At 58.1% G+C, this 18,412-nt stretch overlaps 2 protein-coding genes across 16 annotated transcripts in view; one reads left to right on the forward strand and one right to left on the reverse strand.

Annotated features, from left to right (window-relative positions):
- NUP214 (nucleoporin 214) overlaps positions 1-13,468 on the forward strand; it is a 137,251-nt gene extending 123,783 nt beyond the window's left edge. For 7 of the 15 annotated variants that reach the window (XM_019920186.3, XM_033858888.2, XM_019920188.3 and 4 more), the window contains one exon: positions 1,263-6,458. In XM_019920186.3, coding sequence (XP_019775745.2) covers positions 1,263-1,476 — 214 coding nt within the window. In that variant the 3' untranslated portion in view covers positions 1,477-6,458. Of the gene's footprint in view, positions 1-1,262 lie in introns of all 15 variants that reach the window. The other 8 variants (XR_012332239.1, XR_012332240.1, XM_073805660.1 and 5 more) reach the window with 6 other exon arrangements.
- On the reverse strand, positions 3,740-18,331 carry FAM78A (family with sequence similarity 78 member A). The gene is made up of 3 exons (XM_033858907.2): positions 18,063-18,331; positions 16,405-17,445; positions 3,740-4,268 (listed from the first exon to the last, which is right to left on the reverse strand). The coding sequence occupies exons 2-3, from the start codon at positions 16,725-16,727 to the stop codon at positions 3,740-3,742; spliced, it is 852 nt and encodes a 283-aa protein (XP_033714798.1). The 5' UTR covers positions 16,728-17,445; positions 18,063-18,331.
- Positions 18,332-18,412: the final 81 nt, after the last annotated feature.

Genomic DNA, 18,412 nt, shown 5'->3' on the forward strand with positions numbered 1-18,412 from the left:
GACGAGCCCGTGGCCTGCAACTGACCAGGCAGCCCCTCACAGGCAGGGACCGAGCGGGCTCACCGTGGGCCACGGAGAACTGACAGCACAGACTTCCTGTGGCGGGGGAGGAAGGCACTTCCTGCCTGGGGAACCCAGGATGGAGTGAGCCGCAGGCGGGGGGTTCTTCTTATTAATAGGTGCTGTTAATTATTGAGCCCAGAATGTGTGCTCCACAATGACTCGCTGAGGTTGAGAGCACACAGGGGAAGGTTTGGGCCCTGGGGCCGGGGTTCAAATCCTGACTCTGCATCTTCCCAGGTGCGTGGCCTTGGGCAGCTTCTCGACTTCGGCTCTCCCTCAGTTTCCTCATCTGTGAAATGGGGATCGAGATAACATCTGGGGTGTTGTGAGGATTTGGTGAGTTAACACCCAGAAACCGAGTAGAATAGGGTGTTCTCACTGTGTCAGGTAGGAGGCGGCTACTCAGAGAACCGCCATCTTCCATACAAGGTAAACGGAGTCAGAGGGGCTCAGTGTCTTGCCCAGACTCACAACAATGACCTTGAATCCATGGTCCACCTTCAGAGCCCACACCCACTCCAGACCTCTGGGCTGCCCCACCTCTCATCCTTCCATAAGGAGGTTCCAATAGGAGGAGAAGATATTTACTGTCAGTGCTCTGGCCACACAACCCCTTTCAGCAGCTACAGGCGAGGACAGGTGCAGGGCCACGGCCTAGGTTGACCTTGACTTAGCAGCCGCGTCTCCATGTGAAGACGGGTTTGCAAGTCTGTGGGTAAGGACCCAGTCTAAACACTAACCCCTCTTGTCACACAGGTTTCTACTGTTTGCCAAAAGCCAAGCTGCCCCCCAGTCGTAGCTGCACATCCAAGTCTCCTGCCCCTCCTCCACACAGGACCCCAACCAGGGGGCACTTTGGTGGGGACTGAGGTCCAGAGCTGTGGAGAGCAGAGGATGCCATCTGTGAAGTGGCCCACCTCCTCTTGGGTTCCTCCAAGGCCCTTAGCACCAGAACCCCCAGGCTCCAGCTGTATACCCACCCCCCCCCCCGATACATTCACTCCCCAGGCCAGAGATCCAGGGCCGTCAACCCCCAAATGAACCGCCACTTCAGAAGCATCTAGCTCCTGGCCAGGCCTACTTGAAAATTACATTTTATTTCTCTTTGTGAATATTTGTTGTTGTTTTAAAAAGGTTCATTTTACATTTTCTTCAAGAGTCTTGTGCCTCCTAGTAAGTGCATTGGTCTGTTTTCACAGTACTCTCCACGACCACAGACGGTCCTTATTGCTGGAGGAGTGTGTCCACGCTGGGGAGGGGGACACCAGAGGGATCGGGGACCCAGGTGAGAAGCCTGCGCTCTGCGTTCCTGACATGAGAAGCCGAGGGACCAGACCCAAGCTAAGCCGAGCTTCCTCAGCGGGACCTGGAGCCTCCCCAGGGCCCTCCCAGCCCTGTCTTCCGAAAGCCTAGGAGGGGCAGAGAGCAAGGGGCCGGGCAGTGAGGGGCGGGGCGGGGCAGCAGGGCTCCTCCCAATGGGCCCAGCCGTGGGCCCCTGCCCAGGGCCTGCTCACACGCAGGAAGCGCGGGCTTGGGGGACTCTGCCCCCAGACAGCTCAGGACCACCACTTACTGTTGGTTCCTACTCCCACCCCTACCCTAGTAAGAACTCCTTAGCGATGACCCAGCCCAGAACCAGCACTCCGGTCCCTGACCCCTCGCCCAGGGCCCTTTCTCCTTTGTAGTGCAAGAAAGACCTGAGTGCAGAGAAGGGCCGTGCCGTCAGGAGGCCAGGTCCCGTCCACGGCAGCCGGCCACTGCCACCCTGACCCCTCCGCAGCCTGTGCCCAGAGGGGGAGCTGGGACCCATCATGCCCCTCACTTGAGGCTGTGGCCTCTCTGGGTGGCAGGCCTCCCTCCGAACACACCAGGGGGAACTGGCATTTTCCAGGGGGAAGGTCCCAGTCCTGACGGGTTCCCGAAGCGCCAGGCCGGCAGCCGGCCGCACAAAGCTGTTTCCCGTCCAGAGGTGCCAGGAGAGCCGCACGCGTCCCGTCAGGAGCGGGGCGCTCGGGCGATGGTTGGACGTTAAGCACCCCTCGAATAAATACAGTAGCCCGTGGGTAGAGGAGCAGAGCAAGGACTCCGTGAACCACGCCCGCCCACGCTGTCCCTGGGGCTCCTACATACGGCTCATCTGCAGCAGAGATGGATTATTTCTCTCATCTGACACTTTTCTGGGCTCGATCATTATCGGTCCGAATGAGGAACCCAGGCGATGTAGCTGTGGGTTTGTCAAGCTTGGAGGAAGGGGGCCTCCCTCAGCAGGGTGTCCCCTCAGCTCCTGCAAGCAGCCTTCAAGGCAGGCATTGCTAAAAAAGCTTGGCAACACTCAGGACCAGGTCCTGGGGCTCCAGAGGGCCCAGGACCCGAAGGAGGGTGACCTCAAGGACCAGCCTCAACCCCAGGCTCACTTCATCACCCTGGCCGTGGGTGCTGGCTCGCTTCTGTGAGGGCCGGCAGCAGGGGGTCTGCCCCTTGCCTCCCGCCTCCCCAGCCTTACCAGGTCCAGGCATGCCCATCTGTGGGTGCCCTCACCTGCAGCACCGCGGTGCTTGGAGCCCATCTGCAGGCACCCCCCGGAGAGCCCGGGAGGGGCGTCCCCGAGAAGGTGCTGGGCGGCAAGGGCAGGCCTTCTTACCTTTGAACTAACTACAGCTGGGTAAGGTGGCTGGCCCTCCAGGCGTTTGGGACAGTGTGGAGGGAAACAGAAAAGCTGCCCACTGAGATGTGCCGACAGAGCCAGCTGGCGATGGGCGCTGAGGACCGAGACGGTGGGAATTCCCTGGGCTCAACCTATAACTCACGGGACCCTCCCTCTCTGCTCCTAGGCCCACCCAAGGCAAGTTCCGGCTGCAGAGGAGAGAGGAGAGAGAAGCCCCCCGCAGATCTACCCTGAGCCCGAGCTCACAGCTTGTCTCTGCAGGCACGGAGTAGGGTAAGGGTTCTCCCTGGGGTGGAGAGAAGGGACTTTGGGGGCAGAATCTGCCTGTGGTTTTGGCTCAGCTAAAACGGAAGAATGAGCGGCCGGTTTTAGATCTAGATCTCTAGCCCATCCCCCTCCTCCCTCACCTCTGGCGGAAGATGCAAAGTCCAGCAGAAAAGACAAACGGCTCTCTTTGTTTCCGGTTTTTTCCTTTAAAATCGGCTTAAGGCAAAAGTTTGGCAAAGCAAGTCTACATAAGGCCGCGTGACAGAGGATGAGGGGAGCTGCCCGGGCGGGGCGGGGCCGCCGCGGATCAGCCCCGGTGGCATCAGCCCCGGTGGGATCAGCCCCCGTGGGATCAGCCCCGGTGCGGTGCGACCAGGCTCCTCGCCAGCTCCTCCTCGTCCCACCCCTGAACCTCTTAAAGAGGCGTTAAAAAAAAAAGGAACAGAAAAAGCAGTTGTTTCAGGGAGTCTGTTGCAAGTGAATGACGGAAATTGCGAGGAGAGGAAAGGAGACCCAAGGTGACACTGAGGGCGCACGTGGAGTGGTCGGTCCCGCCTGGGTCTCCCCCCTCCGCCAGGGAAGCAGGTCCCAGGAGGGCGGGGGGCCATCGCCGCGCGTTCGCACAGTGAGATCCGCCCGCTGGAGAAGGTAGAAAGGTTGTATTTTGCTGAAGGACTGCAGAGTCCGTGCGGGGTGTTTGCGTGGTGTTATTATTTGGGGGTCACCTCGCGGGTGCCCTGACTGTTACCGGTGCTTGGGCGGGATCACCACCAGCGCCGGCCCGTACTTGGGCCGCCACATGAGGACCTGAGCGTCGTTGGCATTGGGCTTGACCAGGGCGCTGGGCGGGATGGGCTCATTCTTGCTCAGGATTTTGGGCTGGTCCTGGGCGATGGGCTCCCGCAGCCGGGCGCGCTGGCCCAGGGGCCGGTTGGGGTTCACCTCGATGCTGAGCTGCATGCGCCAGTGCAGCGTCTGCAGAATGATCATGTCGTTGGTCGAGGTGTTGGTGGCTACCAGCCACGTGATGAAGCTCTGGTCCCGGTAGACGTTGGTCAGCTTGGCCACATTGCTCTCGCTGACGGGCACGGCCCACGTGACGCTGGGGTAAAAGTTGTCATTCATGCTGATGATGAACTTGGAGTCTCTCTTGGTGGGGCCCACGATGGTGCAGGTCTCCGTGGTGTTCCCGTACCAGGGGTAGTTCACCCCGTCCGAGTCGCTGATGGCCTCAATCTTGCCCTCCTGGAGGTCTGGGAGCTCCCAGCTAGACCTGAGGGTGGGAAGGCCAGTTTACTCAGCCAGCCATGCACAGGCTCGTCTGCATCCCCTTGTCCCTGGGGCTTACCTCCCCAGGGGGCCAGACAGTAAACAGACACCCAACATCATGTCAGGGAACTGGGGCTCCCCTAGTCATGGCCCCCCTCAAAAGCCACATCCTGTTCTCTTGCATCATCTCAAATTGGTCTCCCCCAGAAACCCCTGTAGACAGGGCTGGATTCTGGCTGGGCTTCGGGAAGCCCTAACTGCCCCTGCCCTCAAGGGAGGGGCCTGGGGGCAGCACACAGTCATGGGGGGCCCTAACCTGCGCTGTGCCCCCCCATCCCATGTCCCAGCGGCTGGTGGGACGGCCACATGCGACCCCGTGACCTTGGTTAGGGCGGAGGCCACTGGCGCCGAGAGGCTGGGGTGGGGCAACTCTCCTGGCCACACAGCGCGTCAGGGCGGCCTGGGTAGGAGTGCAGGTGGCAGGGAGTTTCTTCCTCTTGCTTTAGGGGCCCCCAAGGGCCGTGGGGTCGGCACATCTGGGAGCGATTTCAGCCCCTCCTTGGCCAGCGTGTGACCGGGGTCAAGCGCCCGCCTGCCCCCGAGCTTTGGTGTCCAGCACCGGGGCCGGGGCGTGGGAACCAGCGCTCAGGGCCCTCGCCAAGGCTCTGGCCCCTCCCCTCCACATCTCCTCCACCACACGTGCGCCTGGGCTCCCTGGCCCTCCGCCCAGCAAGGCCAACACCGTGGGCGGTGCCCTCTTCTCCCCACCACCCACCCTGTCCCCGCCTTGTTTCTGCTCATGCCTGCCTAGAATAGGAAGCACAGCTCAGCCAGAATGGCTCCCACCTGGCTGGCCCCTGTCTTCGGAGCAGTAGAACCAAGAAAACCTAACCAGCCAGTCTCAAAACTCTGCTCTCAGTCCCAGTCTCGGGGCCAGCTTTACAATCAATGCCTCCTGGACTTGCTGCAGCTGCCAGGGAACCTGCACTTGCAGCTTCGGGCCGGGCTGAGAACCAGCAGCACTTGGTCAGCCCGACTTGCTTGCAGGGGGCTCAGCCTCCTGGCAGCCGGGCTGTCCAGAGCTCGGACTCAGGAAACCTAGTGACCTTGCTGAAAGTCTCAGCCACCCTCTCACTGGTGTGAGACCCTGGGCAAAATCCCAGCCCTCCCTGGACCCCAGACTCATCACCCACTTCCCACCTGAGGTCATGGAAGGACACAGACAGGAACATGCCAGTCCAGGGCAGGGCACAAGACAAATGCCAGTGATTGGTGCCTGCTAGCACCATTGCTGTCACTATTGTTACTATAACAATAACTCTCTGACAGAAGAGGACTGTCCTGTGTTGCTCTGAGGACATGTGGCTGGGGGCACAGCAGCGTCTGGGGAGCCCACCCCTTAGAAACTCATCAACAATCACATCCACCCCACCAGACAGATAAAGTAACGACAGCTGAGGGGGGGGTCTTTTTCCCAAGTTGATTTAGCTAAGCAGTCAGGCCTGGGCACCTGCCATACCAAAGCTCAGGACACTTTGCCCCCAGAATTCCGCACACCTGTGTACACCAGCGGTGCTCTCCAGAAATACTCCTTTACAGAATGCATTCCTGTTCATAGCAGCATTATTCACAGTAGCCAAAAGGTGGAAACAACTGAAGCGTCTGTCAACGGATGATGGATAGAGTGGTCTGTCCATGCAATGGAATATTATTCATCCTTAAAAAGGAAATTCTGACACATGCTACAACATGGATGAACCTTGAAGACATTATGCCAAGTGAAATAAGTCAGACACAAAAGGACAAATACTGTATGATTCCACATACATGAGGTCCCTAGAAGAGTCAAATTCATAGAAACAGAAAGTAGAATGGCGGTTGCCAGGGGCTGGGAGAGGGAAACGGGGGAGTCAGCATTTCATGAGTGCGGAGTTGCAGTTGGGGAAGATGAAAATGTTCTGGAAATAGACACACAACAATGTGGATGTACTTAATGCTGCCAAACTTAAAAACGGTTAAGATGGTAAATTTTATGTGTATCTAATCACAATGTAAAAAGTGCATCCCCTACTGAAATGCATCGTTTAATGTTAGCAGTTAGCAAATTTGGGGCCACTACAGGAGGGATGATCAGGAATGTGATTTTGCTAATTTGTCTGTTTATTTCATTAAAAAGGTCACAAAATTAGGGTAACACCTGCCTAGTAGGCCATCTCCTGCCCGGGGCCCTGAGCTCATCAAACGCCAAGGAGGAGGTCACAGTCGTGAGCCGGCAGATTCGGCTGCCCCGGGGGTGGCCGCCATGGACCAGAGAAGGGGGTCAGGGTCCCTGTCCCGAATTTCTCAGAAGCCTGTGCCCCACCCGTGCCCAGCCTCCTGTGGTGGAAGGCACCCACTCTGTCTTCTCACAGTGGTTACACTTGCTTATAAAAGTGGCTTTCGTTTTGTTTTGTTTTTAAGGCAGAAAGCCGTCTTGCCAAAAGACCTTTTCTCTTGCCTTTGCCCTCTTTCACTTCCTAAGAGCTGGCTTGTTGTGGGACGCGGGGTTGCCACCAGAATGGCCTCTCTCTCTCAGCCTCTGACCCCCAGCTTCAGGTTTCCTTTTCCGCCTCCCAGCCCCCAAATGCCCAGGTGCTGGCTCAGTCACAGATGGGTGACAGTCCCCATGAGCTGGCAGACAGCCGTGTCTCATGTGGGGTATTACTCAGAACCAGGGCCAAGGGCGTCTGTTTTCAAATCATCACAAACCAGCTGGGCTGGCTCTGGGCCCTGTGGTCCAGTCTCCCCGTCAGGGTGGTGGAGGGAGCATGGTTAAGGGCACAGCTCCTGAGGGACGTGGACCAGCCCGGGTCCAGTCTCCCCCCGGCTACTAGTCACAAATCTCTGAGCCCCACATTGGTTCACTGTGGATAACCGCACCCACCTTCCAGGTTTTTGAGATGATTAAATGCGGCAATATATACTACCTGGTACACAGTAAACAGCGATACGTGGAAACTTCCGGAGACCACCGGAGTGAGGCTTGCCTCTAACACTAATGGATTTGCCAGCCCTGATGTGACCTGAAGCCTTCTGACCTCGTTTATGTTTTCAGATTATCCACGCTCTGAAAGGAATGATTCCATACAGCTCCTGCCTCTAAGACTTCCTGTTTGTTCTGGAATGACCTTGGGCTTCAAGGCAGACCCTCGGTTTTCCAGCTTCTGGGTGGAGGGGTGAGTTTGGACCCTGGTCCTGCACACCCTGAGCCTTCCTGTTTGCACAGCAGGGACAATACAGGTGCACAGGCCAACGAAAGGTGGAGGCAAGGCTCCCAGCTCCGTGCCCGGCACACGGAGGCCCAACCAGCAGGTTTAGGTGGAGGAGGGGCATCTTGTGAACACGAGCAAACGCCCATTTCTGCCCCAGCACCTTCTCTCCAGACCTCAGGGCAGGTCGTGTCAGGCCTCCTACAGGCCAGCAGGAGGCCCTGGTCTCCCCCGTGTCCTCCCCCTTTGCTCACTGGCCTGGGCTGGTCTTCAGGGCAACACTGGCTACAGAATTTGTGGGACCAGGGGGTGAAGTGAAAATAGGAGGCCCCTTGTTCAAAAATCAAGAATTGCCACGTGGTGACAGCAGAGCATGGAACCACGCAAGGGGCCCTTCTGAGCACGGGGCCCAGTGGGACGGTGCAGTCCCCACGCCCGGGAAACTGGCCTGCTTCCGTGGGCCCCGTCACACTCCCACCCTCATCCCAGAGGTGTGGGAACCCAGAGGATAGCAGGCAAGTCCAGGCTTGAAGCTGGACCTCAGAATGCTTTCTGGGGCCCCCTTGCAGCACATCTGAGACAGACTCCTCAGCGTCCCTCAATGCCCATTCCTTCTGCAGCCCCATCCACCATGCACTCAACAGATGTTTGCAGGGACCTGCCATTGACGCTGGTCACGATGCTGTGAAAGGGAGACAGAGCTGCTGACCTGGTCATCAGTAATGCCAGGGGGGCCTGCACCCTCTGGGCGCCCAGTACCATCCCTGACTCCCTCTCGCCTCCAGACTGCCCCCCTTCTGCTCTGCCTTCGCGCTGGCCACGACCCCTCACCTCTCCCAGCCTCCTCTTGCCACCTGCCATGCTCTCCTCCCTGAAGCCTGAGTGATCTTTAAAAACAGAGATCTGATGGCACTGTTCCTCCCTCCAACCCTGTTAAGCCTGCCATGACTCCCCAAGGCCCTGAAAGCCAGATGCAGGTGAGGCCAAGGGTCTTGCACGCAAACACGCACACACACACACACACACACACACACGCACACACACACACACACCCTCCCTCCCTCCCTCCCTTCCCAGGCTCCAGACCCACCAGCCATCCCCCTAATGGGCTGTGCCCTCCCGACTCAGCGTCTCTGGCCACGAGCAGCGTCCCCCGCCCCCTCCTGTCCTAGCCAGTGGTACCTACGGCTCATCTCTGGAGCCCCCAGGGAAGCTCACCTGGACCCTTCACACGAGGCCTGGCACCCCCATATTCAACCTTTGTCCCGCTGCTTCCTGGGACACGCACGGGGGGGATTTAATAATCATGCCACCCTTTGTTGACGACCTCACTCCCAGACAGACCACAGGGGCCGAGAAGCAGGGGCCAGGCCTCCAGAATCTATCCTGGTGCCCGGCCTAGAGTCAGACACAATAGAGGCAGGTGGCCTGGATCAGTGGCGGTGGGCAACCTGCCCCGTTTCTCCTTCAGGGCCTGAGCCCCACAAAGGGGTCCCAGTGATGAGTTTAGGGTGCCCAAAGCTGCCTCTGCTTGTGTACTTTCTTACCTAGAGCAGCTGCGGCTGGGACAGCCATGCCCAGCACAGGTCGTCCCCACTGCAACACTGGTAACAGGGGTCACGTTCCCTGAACGCATCAGACGTGCTGGGCGCCCTGCGTACATACATCCACACAGGCTTCTCCTCAGTTACCCCAGGGCTGCAACTGAGGGTGTTTTATAGAGGATACTTGGGGACATCAGAGGCCTGACCCGGGGAAGCCACCAGGCAGGACCCACAGCCCGAGCGAGCTCTTACCCATGGCCTCCAACGGCCCCTCACCCAGCACACACACGCATACATGCATATGCACGCACACACATACGTGTGTGCACGCACACGTAGACACGCACATACGGGTTCTTACCCATCTGGCTTCCAACAGACCCTCACCTGAAATACACACACACACGGCTCTGAGCAACATGACCTAGAGTGTAAGTCTGAGGGCCCTGGGAGCACACCTTTCCCAGCTACTTTGTGCCAGGCAGGGTGGCAAGCCTGGGCCTGAGCTCTCTCCTAGGCATGGGTGGACCCTTGTGCCCCCATGGGCCCTCGTCTCTCCCAGCTCTCTGACTGCATTTTGAATTCCGGACAACAGAGCACCTGGTCTCAGAGCAGAGTTCCCAAACTTCACATCTCTTTCCTCATTTTGGTCCTGTTTACATATCTCCTGTGCTATTATTCACTTAATTGTTTTTCCTTGAAATTAATCACTTTTTAAAAAAACTCAACTAAATTTAGCTTTTCCTATGGAACACCTTTGAAATAACAGGTCGGATATATTGGGTATATATATATATATATATTTTCTAATACACATTAGAATAAATATGTGGCTTTAAATTACAATCATACTTAAGCTGAAACGAGTTCTCCTAAATATTATTTCGCTTCCCACAAGTGGCACCGTTGGGCACTCTAAGAAACACATTTACAGATGGCGACTTGGGGCTCGAGGGCAAGAGGGCTGCCCAGGGCACAAGGTTCTTCTGCCCAGTGCTGGTTTCAGTGCCCTCCTGGGGGCCAGATGGGCGCTTAGGGATTTTCTCACCTGGTCCCCAATTTTACAGAGCTTACTGTTTTTTTGCAATTTGCAAAAAGTTCCAATTTTGTAAAATGTTTGCAATTTTACGAGAAATGAGGCCCAAGAGCCCCCTTCCAAACCAGACTGGGACCCTGGTTTCCTGACTCCTGCCCTGGGCGGCCGCCCACTGTGCTGGCCCCTGCCCACCAGACAGGTCACCAGAAGCCCCTTCCCTGGGGGAGGAGCTGGAGGTGTCCCCTCCCCGCCTGCCCCTAGGGTTCCCGCAAACAACAAACACCACTTTTTCTTCCCACCTTACCCTTCCTCGCCCAGGCCACACTCCCAGGGCCTAACACGAGGGGGAAAGGGCCAACAGCGTTTTAGTTTTTAGTTATAAAAGCTGCGTTTTTGTTTAAAAAAAAAAAAAAAGCAAGCCATCGAGAAGTACAAAATGTGAGAAACGATGGGGCTCCCCTGGTGGCGCAGTGGTTGAGAGTCCGCCTGCCGATGCAGGGGACACGGGTTCATGCCCCGGTCTGGGAAGATCCCACATGCCGCAGAGTGGCTGGGCCCGTGAGCCATGGCCGCTGAGCCTGCACATCCGGAGCCTGTGCTCCGCAACGGGAGGGGCCCCAGCAGTGAGAGGCCCGCGTACCGCAAAAAAAAAAAAAAAAGTGAGAAACGAAAGTCCTGTCTTCCGTGCTTCCGCCTCCCTCGCTGAGGTTACTCACCACATACACTCTGATAAACATCCTTCTAGAGCATCCTCCCTGCACACACACACAGTAGATGTTCCCGTTTCTAGCGCTTTTAACAGAAATGGATTCCTACCCTACATCCTTTACAACTTCTTTTAATGCAACGATGATAATATGATAGGGAATCTCTAGCTTCTCTTCCTCATGTGTAAGGCCTATTCTGCCCTGGAGACAGACCATAGTTTCACCCCCCTACTGATGGACACTTGGGGTGCTCATGGCTCTTCAATGATGGACAGGGCTGGAGTCTCTGTCCCCACACATACGTCCTTCTGCCCTGCTTCCTGCATTCACGTATTCGTTAATTCACTTGCTCGGGAGATTTCTGTGTGTGCCTGCCATACTCCAGGCACCAGGCCAGGGGCTCAGTTTCTCTAAGACAGACTCTAAAAGTAGGACAAGAGAGTTGAAGGGCACGTGTGCTTGAAATTGTAGTGGACAGAGCCAAGCTCACCTTCCGGAAGCTGCGTAAATTGTACCCCCAGGAGCAGCACCGGAGGCTGTCTACTCCCCCCGCCCCACAGCAGGCATTACTGATCTTTTGTATTTTTACCCAGATCCGATCAGCAGAAACAAAAAGCATCTCCGTATGTCATTGCTGGTTCCCTGATCGCTGTGCTGTCAGAGCCTCCTCACATGTCTCTGGAAGCTGCCAGCTTTTGTCTTCAGCCCTCAGAAGGTGAGGGTGGGTGCGATCGCTTGGCCGGGGCCGGTCCAGGGGGAGTTCTATTGGGGCCAGGCCGTCCCCCCAAACTTCCTCCCACCCCAAAGCCTGGAAACGAGAACTTCCCTCTCTTGCCTCCGCCAGGGCCCTGCAGATGGGGGAGGCTGTCTTCCGCTCGCAGAGAGGAAGCATCGTCCTCAATTGTTCTGCACGGGCCCAGGCTGCAGGAAGAGGCCACATGGTCACAAGGGCCATTCCTCCTGACCCGGCCCCTGACCACTGGGGCAGAGCAAGCCTCCTGGGGCAAGTGGCCTCAGGTCTCAGCGGCCCTGGCCTCACCATAAAATCGGGACCTCACGGGGTCCTTGGGAGACCAGAGAGTGAACGGGGAGCTGGGGCAGCCACACAGCATCACCCCAGCTCCAGCATCCCCTGGCCAGAGGCCTCAGGCCCCCCCACCCCTGCCCAGCCCTTTCCCACCAGCCTCATAATCCTGTGACAGCAGATGTCACCACAGGTTCTGGCTGGAAAGACCCTCAGAGGTCTCGTCGCCCGAGATTCTCATACTGTAGGCGGGTATGTGAAACCCAACCCAGGAGAAGAAAGAACAGTAATGACTCCAACACGGCAGTCTCTGTGCTGACTCTCTGCCAGGCACTGTGTAATTGATGATGAATTATTACTAGTTACGGTATGGAGAGCGAACACATATACTATCTCATTTAATCCCTCAAACAACCCTGCGATGAGGGACTGTTCTCCCCATTTCATAGGAGGGAACAGTGAGGCTCAGAAAGGTTGAGAGCCTGGCGCAAGCTCGCCACACCCGTGGACGGTGGAGCTGGAGCCACGCCTGGCTGGACAAGGGCACAGGCGGGTGGCACTGCCAACCCAGAGAGACCCCGTCTCCTGAGCTGCTCTCCTCCCCTCACCCCAAGCCTGACCTGTGGCAGAACCCTGAGACAGAACCAACCTTGACCTTGGCCGTGGGCCAGATTCTCTGGGGGCTCCAGAAGAGGGCAAACTAGGGATAACGTGAAGCATCTCCCACACAGGGGAGAAGCTGTGACTCGTCACTCGGAAGACTGTGCCAGCTGACAGGTGGCAGCTAAGGATTGTGGAGGATGGGGTGGTGGATGCAGGCGGATTCAACAGTGTTCTGGGGGGGGGGGTGGCTTTGAAAGCTATGTGGGTTGGACCCCAAACCATATAGAATCCTCTCAAGCTGGCACAAGAAACTTGCCATCTTCTAGCTCTCGTCTGTAAGTCGGGTATTACTGGGGTGGCATGTGGCATTGTTCCACTGCAAATATTTCCAACCCACGACATTCAAAAGGGTTCTCCTCCTGGATTAGAGATTAATTTCAAGCAGGGATAATGTTTGGGGGTATTATGGGTTTTGCTGAAGTATTTGGAATTAATATTTTTAATACAAGCCCATTTGGCAAGAACAGAAGCCCTAACCTAACCTTTGCCACATTGCCGTTCCCTCCCCAGGCCATTAAAGCCCAGTGCCCATGTGGGTTTCGTTTTAAGCCTTCAAATTGTCTGGGTCTAGCCCAGTAGTTCTCAACCAGGGGTGACTTCACACCCCTCCCGGGGACATGGGGCAGTGTCTGGAGACACGTTTGGTTGTCAGAACAGGGGGAGGGAGGCTGCTGGCATTGAGTGGGTAGAGACCAGGGACGCTGCCCAACATCCTGCAGTGCACAGGACAGCCTGGTCCCGGCAAAGTTAGGGGACGGTTCCGGGCAGCCTGAGGCCGCTGGTCATCCCAGCGCTCACCATCCCTCACTTTCTTTCACGTCACGGGTCTTAAAAATATGAAGAAGCTTAGTTACCACAGGAGGTTTGGGGTAGGGGAGATGGGAAGGGTATTTTCATCACATCAAAATGCTTCCGTTTACATTCGAGCAGGTGCAGCTGTCCAGGCTTATTCCGGAGGGCGCCAGTTGAATACAGAGCCTCCCCATGGGCCGGAGGAACCATGGTATTTGGTAATTCAGTTTCTTAATGTAATTTTGTTGATTAATAATCAATCGAGCAGTTTCCAACTCAGCATTTCAGCCACGGGTGACCTACACCTGTCCTCTCCCCGAATCCTCCCAGCAGCCTAAGGGGGGTTCTTACCCTGTTCACAGATGGCAAAAGCAAACCTCCAAGAGGTGACCTGCCGAGGCCCCAGAGCCAGTACTGGGCCGTAATTCTGACCCCGGGGCCTGAGCCCATTAATGACCAGTCCATCCTGCCCCTCCAGGGAGCCTCGAACTCTGCCCTTTCTCCAGGGCTGGTCCTATCCCAACCAGGAGTCCAGTGGACCCAGGAGAACGAGGTATGCGGGACACAGGGGTCCCTGCGCTGAAGGCGTGTCCCGAGAAGGGGAGGGAACAAAAGGGAACACATGGAACTCAAGGAAAACAGCCTTCAACCACTTGAAAACTCAAATCGTCCATGACTTACACTATTATTAAATTCTTAAAAGTCAGGGAGTGGGCCCTCTGTGAAAGAGGAAGACCTGGGCTGGGGAGAAAATTCCACACAAAGAGTAATTTACATCTGTCCAAATTCTGTCGTTTCGGCCCTGATTCTCAACTCTTTACATATCCCATCACCCACTTCGCATCCGATAGAAGAATCAGAACGGTAATAACACTGTTAAGGACGACAGTCACATGCAGTAACTGTTGACCGTGGGCTTGGCGGAGTGCCGGCTGCTTGACCAATGTCATCTCCCGTAATTCAATAAGCCGTGGTGCAAGGACTGTGACTGGCCCCAATTTGCAGACGAGGAAACCGAGGGTCAGAGTGGCTCAGGTCACACCCTGGAAAGTGGCAGAACCTGGACTCAAGCCCAGGTCTGCTTGACTGCAGTCTAGATGTGCACTGGGTTCCTCTAACCGGGAACCAAGGACTGGCACAGACAGAGAAAGGTCACCTCAGGTCTCCCGATGCACGCCTGTCTCCAGCCATGGCGCTTGGATGGACTCAGAGCCAACAAAGGGAGCACAGGGCCTTGAAGACTCTGTAAACATCCCCCACCCGCCCACCCCCGTGCACAGATGGGGAAGCTGAGCCTCCAAGCCAGGCCCACTCCCTCCCCACCGCACACCACGTCCGTCTCTGCAGAACTCAGTCCCTTTAGCTTTCCCCAATGTTCTTCCTCTTGGAGCTTGCATCTTTCCAAGTTCAGAAGGACCTCTGGCTTCCTTACCCTTTCTAGGGAAGAAAACAAGTGGAGCCCAAAAGCCCTAGGAAAACCTGTGTGTCTTGCCAGTTGCCCCAGAAGCCTTGCAAAGCCTGAGAAGGTTTTGGGTTTAAGGCTTCTTAGGGAAGGTCCACAGCAAATAACTAAGAACCATGTTTCCCTTCTTGGGATGGAAAGTCAGCCCCCAGCCTGGTTTAAGAGCCACTTGGAGAATTAGACTTGGATGTAGACGTCGGGTGGACAGAGGGGAGCCGATGAGTGTCCAGATACGCGCCATGTGCACCTCTGGGGCGGTCATGGTTACACCTAGCTTTAATTTTTTCCATGATCCTCCTGTTGCCCTTGCAACTTCAGTCATCTAGTGGAGAAGCCACAAGATTTGGTGTCCCCTCCCCACCCTCTCTAATTTCAGCTGGCCCAGAATATTCTTTTTTTTTTGTGGTACGCGGGCCTCTCACTGTTGTGGCCTCTCCCGTTGCGGAGCACAGGCTCCGGACGCGCAGGCTCAGCGGCCATGGCTCACGGGCCCAGCCAGTCCGCGGCATGTGGGATCTTCCCGGACCAGGGCACGAACCCGTGTCCCCTGCATCGGCAGGCGGACTCTCAACCACTGCGCCACCAGGGAAGCCCAGGATATTCTTAAATCAGTGAAGAGTTCCAAGTCCTGGGGAAAGTCTCCTCCATTCCTCACCTGCGGGACCGGGAAGGGATGCTGCACAGGGTAGAGACCCCGAGAGACAGGCTGTGGGCGAGTGTCCATGGCCAGCCATGGGAGTCACAGGGGTCAAGTTGGGGGGCTGCCCTTGGGGCCTGCCTGGTGCTCTCAGAAGCGTCCTCGTGCTCAGAAACAGCTATTGTCACCACCCTGTCTTAGGCGGCCCTTCAAGTTAAGTCACCTCCCCGTCTGTCTACAGCTGCTCTTGCCACACGCAGGATGACCATCTCTAGGGTCAGAGAACATGCCAGGGGCTCAGGGTGCCGCACCGAGAGGTACACCCTCCTCGGGACATTCTGGGGACTGGGCTGGACAGAAGAGGTCTGTGGGCTCCTCTCAGCTCTTAGGGGCCCACTGGAGCCTTCTGGACACAGACACTGGCTGTCCACATAAAGTGGCCTTCTGCTGTGGAGAGAGAAAACACTGCACTGAAAAGCACACCGGGTTTCTAAAACCCTCTCAAACAAAACTCCGTCCGGAACAGAGCAGAGTGTTCCCCCAGGTCCTGATGTGCCTCTGAAAACACCAGGGGACGAATTCAGGTCCAACACAGAGCCCTGCACACTAAATCTGGAGGCTGCAGAGGCCCAGCTCTCCTTCCCTGAGTACCTGCCGCGTGTGCAGGTCTGAGCCGGGCCAAGCCGCAGCCTCTCTAGTGACCCGGGACAGCATGCGTGCTTTGCCAAAGAGGAACCTGGTGGAATGTCCCTCTGCTTTCTGGGCGTCTTGCAGGGAGGGTACGGGAACCGCAGGGGGCCAGGGACAGTGGAAGGGACGGTCCTAGAGCCGTGACCCCAATCTGAATCAACAGGCGAGCCCTCTAGGTCACCTGGCCAAGGAGGAATCAGAGGCCACTTCCATGTCTGCCTAACACTTCCCTCTGGCCCTGATGGGACCCCTCTCTAACCCCGCCGAGCTCACCCCCAGACCCCCAAGCTCCCCCATCCCAGGGGCCCCCCGAAGCTTGCTCCTGAGCAGTACTCACATGCCCTGCTCCCCATACTGGTTGTAGAACTCCATGTGGCTGCACGCCTGAATCCAGCCCACTATCCAGGTCTCCTTCTTGGGGATGGGCGGCATGACCACCTGGGCCGAGGCACGGAAGTGGGGTGTCCGGTAGCGGAGCACCACGCTGGAGGACTCATCGATGCTGGTGGGGACGGGATCGATAGAGGCCTTGACGTCGATCACCGTGATGCCTTCCCGGAAGACTCTGGCTTTGCCCCCGATGCTCTGAATACAGCCCATGGCACACAGTACGAGTCTGATCTCCAGGGAAGGCCAGCAGTCCCAGAGAAAATCGGGCATTGAAAGGATGGAGGCTGCCGGACCCAGTGCAGACGGTACAGCTCTCCAATCTCAAATCTCAAGACTGATATCCATAGGATAGAAAATTCACTGAGTAGAGGGGGTTTGCATATCACTACCTCGGGCCTGATTATAAATAAGGATTTTGCTGCATTTCAAGGGCCCTGGGTTCTCTCTTCTTCTGCTAGCAGTGGACAAAAATCACCGATATTCTTTGGGTTAAAAAAAGAAAAGTTTGGAGGTTAATGGATAATCATGTTGTTCAGACATCCAGCCCTTCCTTCTGTGCCTCACACGCGGGGAACGCAGCTCAGAGACGCTCCCTGAAGTCTTGAGGCGAAGAAGGCAAATGCCGGCAGGCACATAAATAAGGAAGGCTCCGTCGCCTGCGCGGTGCCGCCACCCTCGCTGCAGAAGACCGACTTCCTGCCCTTCTGCCTTCCGCACGCGCTCGGGGCACACGCGCCCGGCCGCTCGCCCAGCCCGGCCGAATCAATGGAAGAGCAGTTTCTGTTCAATCCGCCAAGGTCTGGGCGCCCTCGGTGGCTTCCAGGAGGCGAGCGCCCGGCTCCCGCGGGGTCCCCGAGGAGCGCGGCGCGGATCCCCGTCGGCGACCACTCGCGGGCACGCCGCGTCCCCTCGCCGCTGTCACTGTCGCCGTGCGGGGCCCCAGGGCTGCGCTCGGGCCGCCGCCTGGTTCGCCGCGACCGCCGAGGACCTGGTGGGAGGTGGAAGGGACAGGACGTCAAGGCCCGCCTCAAAGTTGAGCCGAACTTTGCTGCGGGGGGCGCGCGGGGCGGCGACGAGTCTGCGCGGGGCGCGGGCTGCGGAGCTGACGGCGCAGCTCTGTGAGGTCTGCCCGGAGGCGGCGGCCCGCCCCCCCCCCCCCCCCCCCCGCCCAACCCGTCAGCGGCGGCCGCACGACCGCGCGCACCAGCGAATAATCGCCGCCGGTGACATCTCCGCTGACCCCTCCCGGCCCGTAGGCGGGGTGGGGCGGGGGGCGACTGGCTGGCACTGCAGTGGGCCTCGTGGACTTTCGGGTCCTGGCACTACCCCCACCGCCTCGCCGCCGGCGCCCCTTCCCCGAACGGGTCCCTTCGGCCCCCGGGGGGCGCAGTGCCACCCCGCAGGCCGGTCTGATCGGGCGCACGCCCCTTCCCGGGCCGGGGTCCCCCGACTCCCGGAGGGCGCAATGCTCCAGCCCCGCCGCGTCCGGGGCCTCTGTGCTCCCCTCGCCAGCCCCAAGCGGCCCCCGATACCCGCGCGTCCGGCGCGCTCGCCGCTGCCGGGAACTTTGGCGCGCACACCCCCACCCGGGCGCCGCCGACTCACCTGCCCCTCGGGCCGCTCCGCGTGCCCGGGCTGCCGCCCTCCGGACGCCCTGAACCCGCCGCGGGCACGTCCTCGGGGCGCCCCCCCACTTCCCCAAGCAGTGTCCTTTAGCTCTACTGGGGTCTGGCGCCGGAGTGGGCGCCCCCGGCCCCCACGTCCTCCTAGCTCGGGGCTGCTAGGGGGTGGCCGGGGGCGGAGGGGTGAGGCTCGGGGCTCTCTCGCCCCCACCCCGCGCGCCTGCTTTATTTTATGATCATTGTGAGCGTGCTGTAGCCGCTCAGCCCCGCCGCCGCGCCGCAGCCGCCTGGCGCGCCCCGCGTTGCCTCGCTCTGCTGCAGCATCGGAAAGGC

Source organism: Tursiops truncatus, chromosome 6 (assembly GCF_011762595.2).
Source record: "Tursiops truncatus isolate mTurTru1 chromosome 6, mTurTru1.mat.Y, whole genome shotgun sequence".
Classification (NCBI taxonomy): Eukaryota; Metazoa; Chordata; class Mammalia; order Artiodactyla; family Delphinidae; genus Tursiops; species Tursiops truncatus.